General features: G+C 48.8%; 1 protein-coding gene across 1 annotated transcript; it reads left to right on the forward strand.

The window, feature by feature from the left end:
- The first annotated feature begins 5,321 nt into the window (after positions 1-5,321).
- Positions 5,322-6,916, forward strand: LOC123150605 (mitogen-activated protein kinase kinase 5). Its single transcript, XM_044570443.1, has one exon. The coding sequence runs from the start codon at positions 5,410-5,412 to the stop codon at positions 6,457-6,459; it is 1,050 nt and encodes a 349-aa protein (XP_044426378.1). The 5' UTR covers positions 5,322-5,409; the 3' UTR covers positions 6,460-6,916.
- Positions 6,917-10,562: the final 3,646 nt, after the last annotated feature.

Genomic DNA, 10,562 nt, shown 5'->3' on the forward strand with positions numbered 1-10,562 from the left:
TGAGTTATGAGTTTGGCAATCACTTAAGACATTGTGGAATTGTTTCACTGTTGAAGCCACCTGGAACACCACAAGGTAATGGTGTGTCCGGACGTCGTAATCGAACACTATGAGATATGGTGCGATCTATGATGTCTCTTATCAATCTACCGTTTTCATTTTGAGGTTATGCGTTAGAGACAGCTGCATTCACTTTAGATAGGACACCATCTAAGTCCGTTGAGACGACATCGTATGAACATTGGTTTGGCAAGAAACCAAAGTTGTCGTTTCTTAATGTTTGGGGCTGCGATGGTTAAGGCTTCAGCCGGAGAAGCTCGAACCCAAAGCGGACAAACACATCTTCATAGGATACCCAAAGGTGACAGTTGGGTACACCTTCTATCTTAGATCCGATGGCAAATTGTCTGTCGCTAAGAACAGGTCCTTTCTCGAGAAGGAGTTTCTCTCGAAAGAATTGAGTGGGAGGAAGATAGAACTTGATGAGGTTGTCAAACCTTTACTTCAACCAGAGAGTGATGCAACACAGAAAGATGTTTTCTGTGGCGCCTACGTCCGTTGAAGAGGAAGTTAATGATAGTGATCATGAAGCTTCGGATCAAGTTGCTATCGAACTTCGTAGGTCGACAAGGATATGTACTACTCCTGAGTGGTACGGTAATCTTGTCTTAGATATCATGTTGTTAGACAACAATGAACCTACGAGCTATGGAGAAGCGATGGTGGGCCCGTATTCCGACATATGGTTAGAAGCCATGAAATCTGAGATAGGATCCACGTATCAGAACAAAGTATGGACTTTGGTGGACTTGCCCGATGATCGGCAAGCCATTGAGATAAATGGATCTTTAAGAAGAAGACGGACGTGGGCGGTAATGTTACCGTCTATGAAGCTCGACTTGTGGGAAAGAGTCTTTTCACAAGTTCAAGGAGTTGACTACGATGAGAATTTCTCACCCGTTGCGATGCTTAAGTCCGTCGGAATCATGTTAGCATTAGCTGTATTTTTCGATTATGAAATCTGACAGATGGATGTCAAAACAAGTTTTCTTACCAGTTTTCGTAAGAAAAAGTTGTATGTGATACAATAAAAGGTTTTGTCAATCCTAAGGATGCTAAAAGGTATGCTGGCTCCAGCAATCCTTCTATGGACTAGAGCAAGCATCTCGGAATCGGAATATATGCTTTGATGGAGTGATCAAAGCTTTTAGGTTTATAAATGTTTGCTAGAAACTTGTATTTACAAGAAAGTGAGTGGGAGCACTTCAACATTTCTGATAAGTATATGTGGATGACATATTGTTGATCCGAAATAATGTAGAATTTCTGAAAGCATAAATGGTTGTTTGAAGAGTGTTTTTCAAAGGAAGACCTGGATAAAGCTGCTTACATATTGGGCATCAAGATCTATAGAGATAGATCAAGACGCCTGATGGTACTTTCAAAGAACGCACACCTTGACATGTTTTGAAGGAGTTCAAAATAGATCAGTCAAAGAAGGGGTTCTTACCTGAGTTGTAAAGTGTGAAGTTGAGTAAGACTCAAAGATTGACCACGGCAGAAGAAAGAGGAAGGACGAAGGTCATCCCCTATGCTTTTGTCATAGGCTCTATACGGTATGCCATGCTGAGTACCGCACCAGATGTGTGCCTTGCCACATGTCTGGCAAGAGGGTACAAAGGTGATCTAGGAGTAGATCACCAGATAGCTGTCAAAATTATCCTTAGAGGAATAAAGAAATGTTTCTCGGATATGGAGGTGATGAAGAGTTCGACGTAAAGAGTTACGTCGATGCAAGCTTAACACCTATGCGGATAGCTCCGAGTAGAGATACCGGATACGTGTAATGGAGCAACAATTTGGAATAGCTCCAAGTGGAACGTGGTAGCAGCATCTACGATATGACATAAAGTTTTGCGAAATACATAGGGATCTGAATATGGCAAGACCCGTTGACTACAACCTCTCTCACAAGCATAACATGATCAAACCCAGAACTCATTGAGTGTTAATCACATAGTGATGTGAACTAGATTGTTGAGTCTAGTAAACTCTTTGGATGTTGGTCACATGGCGATGTGACCAGTGAGTGTTAATCACATGGCGATGTGAACTAGATTATTGACTCTAGTGCAAGTGGGAGACTGTTGGAAATATGCCCTAGAGGCAATAATAAATTAGTTATTATTATTATATTTCATTGTTCATGATAATCGTTTATTATCCATGCTAGAATTGTATTGATAGGAAACTCAGATACATGTACATAGACAACACCATGTCCCTAGTAAGCCTCTAGTTGACTAGCTCGTTGATCAATAAGATGGTTACGGTTTCCTGACCATGGACATTGGATGTCGTTGATAACGGGATCACATCATTAGGAGAATGATGTGATGGACAAGACCCAATCCTAAGCCTAGCACAAGATCGTGTAGTTCGTATGCTAAAGCTTTTCTAATGTCAAGTATCATTTCCTTAGACCATGAGATTGTGCAACTCCCGGATACCGTAGGAGTGCATTGGGTGTGCCAAATGTCACAACATAACTGGGTGGCTATAAAGGTTCACTACAGGTATCTCCGAAAGTGTCTGTTGGGTTGGCATAAATCGAGGCTGGGATTTGTCACTCCGTGTAAACGGAGAGGTATCTCTGGGCCCACTCGGTAGGACATCATCATAATGTGCACAATGTGACCAAGGAGTTGATCACGGGATGATGTGTTACGAAACGAGTAAAGAGACTTGCCGGTAACGAGATTGAACAAGGTATCGGGATACCGACGATCGAATCTCGGGCAAGTATCGTACCGTTGGACAAAGGGAATTGTATACGGGATTGATTGAATCCTTGACATCGTGGTTCATCCGATGAGATCATCGTGGAGCATGTGGGAGCCAACATGGGTATCCAGATCCCGCTATTGGTTATTGACCGGAGAGTTGTCTCGGCCATGTCTGCATGACTCCCGAGCCCGTAGGGTCTACACACTTAAGGTTCGATGACGCTAGGGTTATAGGGAATACATATATGTGGTTACCGAATGTTGTTCGGAGTCCCGGATGAGATCCCGAACGTCACGAGGAGTTCCGGAATGGTCCGGAGGTAAAGATTTATATATGGGAAGTCATCATACGGTCAACGGAATAATTCGGGGGGTTACCGGTATTGTACCGGGACCACTGGAGGGGTTCCAGGGGTCCACCGGGAGGGTCCACCTGCCCCGGAGGGCCCTATGGGCTGTGTGTGGAGAGGGACTAGCCCCTTAGTGGGCTGGGCGCCTCCCCCCTAGGGCCCATGCGCCTAGGGTTTGGGGGAACCCTAAAGGGGGGGCGCCCCCCTTGCCTTGGGGGGCAAGGCAACCCCCCTGGCCGCCGCCCCCTCCTCAGATTGGATCTGAGGGGGCCGCCCCCCTCTCCCTTGCCCCTATATATATGTGGGGGGTGGGAGGACAGCCGCACCCAAGTTCTGGCGCAGCCCTCCCCCTTTCCCAAGTCCTCCTCCTCTTCCGCGGTGCTTGGCGAAGCCCTGCAGGATTGCCACGCTCCTCCTTCACCACTACGCCGTCGTGCTGCTGCTGGATGGAGTCTTCCCCAACCTCTCCTTCTCCCCTTGCTGGATCAAGGTGTAGGAGACGTCACCGGGCTGCACGTGTGTTGAACGCGAAGGCGCCGTGATTCGGCGCTTAGATCGGAATCAACCGCGATCCGAATCGCTACGAGTACGACTCCTTCATCCGCGTTCTTGCAACGCTTCCGCTTAGCGATCTACAAGGGTATGTAGATGCACTCTCCTTCCCTTCGTTGCTAGATTACTCCATAGATTGATCTTGGTGATGCGTAGAAAATTTTAAATTTCTGCTACGATCCCCAACATGCTGGCCATGCAAGCTTAGGACGTGAGAGGAACAAACTTACGTAGTATTGGGACCTAAAATTGTAGTTTTGAAGTCCTAGGACTAAACTGACACACCTTCAACAGTTTTAGGACTTAAAACCGCAGTTTTAATGTTATAGGACTAAACTGATACACCACCAATAGTTTTAGGACTTATCATGCATTTTACTCTCTCATATATAAGGAGTGCCGGGCAACCCAAATATTTAAGGAGGCTTTCAATGGTCTGGTTGGGTCAACTTTTTCTTCTCTCTGCTATCCGATCAGTGGTCCTGCATCCGTCTGGTCAATTTGGGGAGCCTAGTTGTAGATGCTCTCGGTAACTCTAGTCTTCAAGTACCCAAACCATCCTTCTCTGCCGGCCCCAAAATCCCTCACTTCGGCTACATGAAGCTATATTCCCTACATTACGTCATCAAACTATTCCCAAATGTTTCATCTCTCAGACGTCTTTGCCACTAATTGATCATACTTGTTGCCGTAGACCAGTGGTGGGCAATTCATTGTTCATATTCACGTGTGCAAGATTTGGTCACAAACCATGATCTCGACCAAAGTTTAGCACTTCCAAGAGTTTAGGGGGCCAAAATAGTTGCATTGAGAGCTTGAGGACCATGGTGATTGTAGCGTCCACCAAAAGTCAGTGATAATTATAAGGGTAAAATATAAAAGTTACTCATAATCTCAAGAAATTCCAGCGATGCAACATAGGTCCTGCATTGAGAGCTTGGACTTTACCGTGACGTGACTAGCGTGTTATGAAAAGGTTCATTGCGGTGCTCGAGCAGTCGATCGCCTCCACTGGGTCAAATTGCCCGGCGCTTGTCCCTTCCTTCTGCTCTCGTAGTTTTACAATCTTAGAGGAGGAGGGGAATTCGTATGATTTGTTGAACAATAAAGGGTAAAACATCGAAGAGGGAGTCTATTGAATCGTCGCACGATTACTGAGGGTTTGTGCACCCGTCACCACAAATGAAATGTAGGACATCCGCCCGATAATCCATCCTTCATGTCCATGTGTGCCAGATTTGGCGACGAGCACACTATCAGTACCGAACACATGGGTCTCTGGACAGTTTGAGATCAAAGTGACTGTACCGCCAACCATAATTCAACGACGCGATATTTTTAAGAGGACAATCATCATAAAAAGTCACTCAAAGCCCAACAATGCCACACGGAGGTCCTTTTCTTAGGTCCGAGACGCCATGGCGCTCGCTGCAGGTAGAAACGTGAGCTTTTTTCCCTTCTGGACGGAAAGGGACGTGATCTAACCTGGCGCGAGAGACAGTGACATTTTCCCCGCTTTTTCTCCGAGCCCAAGAAGCAGCGGCGGCCCTTCCGTCCGACGCGCGCAGCACGCTTCCGGCTTGCTGTCCTCTCCCACTCCCACCCTCGGTACAGGACAGGTCGCCTCCCCCAACAAACCCGACCCCCCATCAAACAGACGGCGCGCGCAACCAGACAAATCCCCGCTACCCGGCACCAGCAGCAGTCCCCACTCGGGAGCCATGCGTCCGGCCGGCGGCAGCCTCCCGGCCCAGCCGGGCACGCCGGGCCGCCCGCGCCGCCGCCCGGATCTCACCCTCCCGATGCCGCAGCGCCCGGACGTCTCCTCCTCGCTCGCCGTCCCGCTCCCGCTCCCGCCCCCGACCGCCGCTCCCCCCACCGGCGCCGGCCCCGCCCAGCCGCTCGTGGCGCCGCCCGCGGCCGCCCCGCCCCCGCCCCCGCTCCACGAGCTGGAGCGCGTGCGCCGGGTCGGCAGCGGCGCGGGCGGCACCGTGTGGATGGTGCGGCACCGCGCCACGGGCCGCTGCTACGCGCTCAAGGTGCTCTACGGGAACCACGACGACGCGGTGCGGCGCCAGATCGCGCGGGAGATCGCCATCCTGCGCACCGCCGAGCACCCGGCCGTCGTGCGCTGCCACGGCATGTACGAGCGCGGCGGCGAGCTGCAGATCCTGCTCGAGTACATGGACGGCGGCTCCCTCGACGGCCGCCGCATCGCCGACGAGCCCTTCCTGGCGCACGTGGCGCGCCAGGTGCTCTCCGGCATCGCGTACCTCCACCGCCGCCACATCGTGCACCGCGACATCAAGCCCTCCAACCTGCTCATCGACTCGGCGCGCCGCGTCAAGATCGCCGACTTCGGGGTGGGCCGCATCCTGAACCAGACCATGGACCCCTGCAACTCCTCCGTCGGCACCATCGCCTACATGAGCCCCGAGCGCATCAACACCGACATCAACGACGGCGCCTACGACGGCTACGCCGGCGACATCTGGAGCTTCGGCCTCAGCATCCTCGAGTTCTACCTCGGCAGGTTCCCCTTCGGCGAGAACCTCGGCCGCCAGGGCGACTGGGCCGCGCTCATGGTCGCCATCTGCTACTCCGACCCGCCCGAGCCGTCCCCCGCCACTGCCTCGCCCGAGTTCCGGGGCTTCATCGCCTGCTGCCTGCAGAAGAACCCCGCCAACCGCCTCTCCGCCGCGCAGCTGCTGCAGCACCCCTTCGTCGCCTTGCCGCAGCCGCAGCCGCTCGCCGCCCCGCCGTCATCGTGACCGCCGCGACCTCCCAACACGGATCTCGATCCACTTCTTGCACCACCGCGCTTCCAAATCCAGCACTGGTCAGGATCGATGGAACTGGGCTGCCGGGGGAATCTTGGAAGGTTCTCCCTGACCATTTTGGGTATTCTTCTCGTCCACCATCGTCCTCCCTCATCAAATCATCCATTGTTGCTGCTGCTGCTGCTCCAGTTAAGGTTCCCTTTCCCTCTCCTGTGAATCTGTGATGTTCGTTGCTACTTCCTGTTACGGCCTTGTAATAGTAGCAAAAGCTGTGTGCACAAAAAGGATTTTGTACCGCAAGATTGGTCGAATATAGACACGATATCCATTCTGCCATTGCCTCTCCAACTGCTGCAAACGAAATTCCGTTGGAAATTTCATCTGTACATGTAGCTCATCACATGATGATATGGCCGTCCCCCATCTTGCCAGGGGCATCTTCCATTTATTTTATCTGTGTTTGCTTATTATACTAGTTGCAAGTCGCCGTGGCTCGATGGAATTATTGGATTGGATGATTCTATATTTGCTGGTTGGATAGAGGGGAATCTCGGAATAGGAATCGGACCAGCTTTGTTTTGTTTCTTTCTTTCAGTGTTGTAAAGTGATATGAGGGAAAGGTGTTCCTGAACCTCCTCTGCCTTTCTTGTTTTCAATTCTGGTTTGCCTTTTCTTCGTCCGGCCAAAGATGATTTTTGTTTTGGCTATTGGCATGCACATCATGGGTTTCAATTCATGTTCACTTTTGTTCCACTTGGTGAAAATGGACGTCAAGAATGAATTTCCTTTGGAGTCAATGATCCTGGCCAATTGACCTTTGTGATTAGTTTAGTTAGAGTGAGTATAAACCTTTCTGATTAGTTTAATCAGCCAGGATAAACCTTAGCAATCGGTTCAATTAGTGTGAGGAGAAACCTCAGTGATTTGTACTTATAAAGACCCCTCGCAGTCTTCTGCTCACAAATGTGGTATACGGAGTGAAGATGACAAGCCCGCAGCTCAAAAACCAAAACCAAAATGGTACAAGCCCCACTTGTGAGCAAAATCACTCATGTATTTTGTACTTCTACTTGGTGTAGTAGCAGTAGTTCAAAGAGGCAGCTGCTGGGAAAGGTGTCACTGAACCTCCTTCTGTGCCTTTTCTGTTTCCAGTTCCGGTTTGCTTTTTCTTCATCCGGCAAAGATGGTTTTTGTTTTGGCAACTGACATGCACATCATGGATGTCTATTCATGTTTACTTTTGTTCCACTTGGTGAAAATGGACGTCACGACTCAGGAGTGGATTTCTTCGTGATCCTGGCTAAGGGCATCTGCAACGCCAACCCATAAATGGACACAGTATTTGTACAAAATTCTGTCCGGAAGCCAGGCATCCATCCATCCCACCCTATACCTCAAATATTCGCCCGCCGCGAACCAACATGTGGTTGGATGGTTAGGTAGACAATTGTATCCTCAGCCCATCAGAGTTTAAATTCCGATGCTCGTATTTATCCTGGATTTATTTCAGAATTTTCGGCGATGTGCATTCAGTGAAAGAAAACGTTCCCATTGATTACGAAATCATCAACGCCGAATATATTGCCAGCAGTCACAATTTACATGGATTACAATGTAAGTGAAGGGATGCAGTTTTCGCTTAATAGCAATGAGGTTTTCCGCTAATCACCCGTATGCGTGAGGTGTTTCGCCCCCCCCCCCCTCTCCCGCCCTCGACGGATTCAAATCCTCTGACTTTGGAAGGGAGGTCAGGTAAGCTACAGTATCCTGACTTCCTATCGTCAGATTTCTACAAAATCTGATCTAACACAGTTGTTTATGAACAGTAATTTGCGCAGTGATTTACATACAGTAGTAAGTATATAGTGGTTTGTGGAACAGTGTGCGCTTCCTGACTTCCCTTCCTCGTTTAATTTTTTATACTAAACTAGATCATTGAAGGCGCCCGTTGCCGCACCCGTCAATTTTGACACTTGATTGTTGGTATTTGATACAACTTATTGGAGCAGTAGTATTGTTAATGTTAGTTATTGAAAAAGAAAATATTTGGAAAATTTGTATTTATGTGTTGCTGGAACAAAATGTCAGATTGTAAGGAATTTAGGACGTTTGCCAAAAGAAAAGAGAGGTTATTATGTTTCTGTGAGATGCGTGAACTTTCATTTGGTTCCTCTCCACATAACGACGTTTCCATGGCGTCTGTTCAACAATGGCGAGGCTAAGGTCGCTCACCAGTCAGGTATAGGAACGGTGAATCACTCCCCCAATCACCGGCGAGTGGTGCCGAATCGACGAGTGACCAGTGAAAAAAAAATGTTAGAATCTGAGAACGGTAGAAGCCCATTAGGCCCAATTTCACATCAGACGCTCAAAAATGTTACCGGAGTAGCGACCCAGCATACATACGGCTTGACGTAGCGAACGAAGGGACCGAAAAAGCGAACGAAGCGACCCGACGCTGTATATTAGACAAGGAGAAGAAATCGGACGGCCAAAACTCTCTAAAACTGAAGATCCAATGGTTGTGAATGCTAATGGTCTAAGATGGCTGGAAAAGTGCTTAGTTATAATGTCTTTAAATAAAAGGCACTGTAGCTACCAGACTTGCCTGCTGCAAAGAGGATCCGACTCCCCTGTCGGCCTGTCCATCTGTGTGAAGCAGTTCTTGTAGCCAGCCCAGCCCATATGCAGTGCAATAGATTTTGTAGACCAAGCCCAAAAGAATAAGAAAAAGTCCAACGTGAATACAAAGGGGGTCTGCTGTAACACCCACGATGCGGCTATATCTCCCACGTGTCGGAGCACGACTTAGAGGTATAACCGCATTGTAGGCATGTCGCAAGAGGGGTAATCTTTACACATCCCATGTACTGAATAAGAAAAAGGTACAGTGTTGACTTACAATCGCCACTTCACACAATACATGAATAAAACATTACATCAACCCGATACAATCAAGGCCTGACTACGGAACCAAAATAAAAAAAGACTACCCCTAATGCAAAAGATCCCCGATCGCCCCAACTGGGCTCCACTACTGATCGTCTAGAACGAAAACGTAGTATCGTCGTGAGTCCTCATCGAACTCCCACTTGAGCTCAGTCGTATCTCCTGGAATGGTATCATCGACACCTGCATCTGGTTTTGAAAGTAATCTGTGAGTCACGGGGACTCAGCAATCTCACACCCTCGCGATCAAGACTATTTAAGCTTATGGGTAGGTAAAGGTATGAGGTGGAGCTACAGCAAGCACTAGCATATATGGTGGCTAACATACGCAAATGAGAGCGAGGAGAGAAGGCAAAGCACGATCGTGAATTAGAAGTGATCAAGAAGTGATCCTGAAACTACTTACATTCAAGCATAACTCCAACACCGTGTTCACTTCCCGGATCCCGCCGAGAAGAGACCATCACGGCTACACACGCGGTTGATGCATTTTAATTAAGTTAAGTGTCAAGTTCTCTACAACCGGACATTAACAAATTCTTATCTGCCCATAACCGCGGGCACGGCTTTCGAAAGTTCAAAACCCTACAGGGGTGTCCCAACTTAGCCCATCACAAGCTCTCACGGTCAACGAAGGATATTCCTTCTCCCAGGAAGACCCAATCAGACTCGGAATCCCAGTTATAAGACATTTCAACAATGGTAAAACAAGACCAGCAAAGCCACCCAGATGTGCCGACAAATCCCGATAGGAGCTGCACATATCTCGTTCTTAGGGCACACCGGATGAGCAAGACGTCGGGTTGGCATAAACCCTGGTTGCCCAAGGGGCGCTGGACATCGCTTAGGTTGGACCAACACTTAGAGAAGCACTGGCCCCGGGGGGGGGGGGGGTTAAAATAAATATGACCCTTGAGTCTGCAGAACCCAAGGGAAAAAAGCTATATGGTAAATGGTAAAACCAAGGTTGGGCCTTGCTGGAGGAGTTTTATTCAAGGCGAACTGTCAAGGGGTTCCCATTATAACCCAACCGCGTAAGGAACGCAAAATCAAGGAACATAACACCGGTATGACGGAAACTAGGGTGGCAAGAGTGGAAACAAACACCAGGCATAAGGCCGAGCCTTCCACCCTTTACCAAGTAT

Source organism: Triticum aestivum, chromosome 7A (genome assembly GCF_018294505.1).
Source record: "Triticum aestivum cultivar Chinese Spring chromosome 7A, IWGSC CS RefSeq v2.1, whole genome shotgun sequence".
Lineage (NCBI taxonomy): Eukaryota > Viridiplantae > Streptophyta > Magnoliopsida > Poales > Poaceae > Triticum > Triticum aestivum.

Coding starts and splice junctions, on each gene's coding strand:
- LOC123150605 (XM_044570443.1), top strand. CDS start 5,410: ATGCGTCCGGCCGGCGGCAGCCTCCCGGCCCAGCCGGGCACGCCGGGC.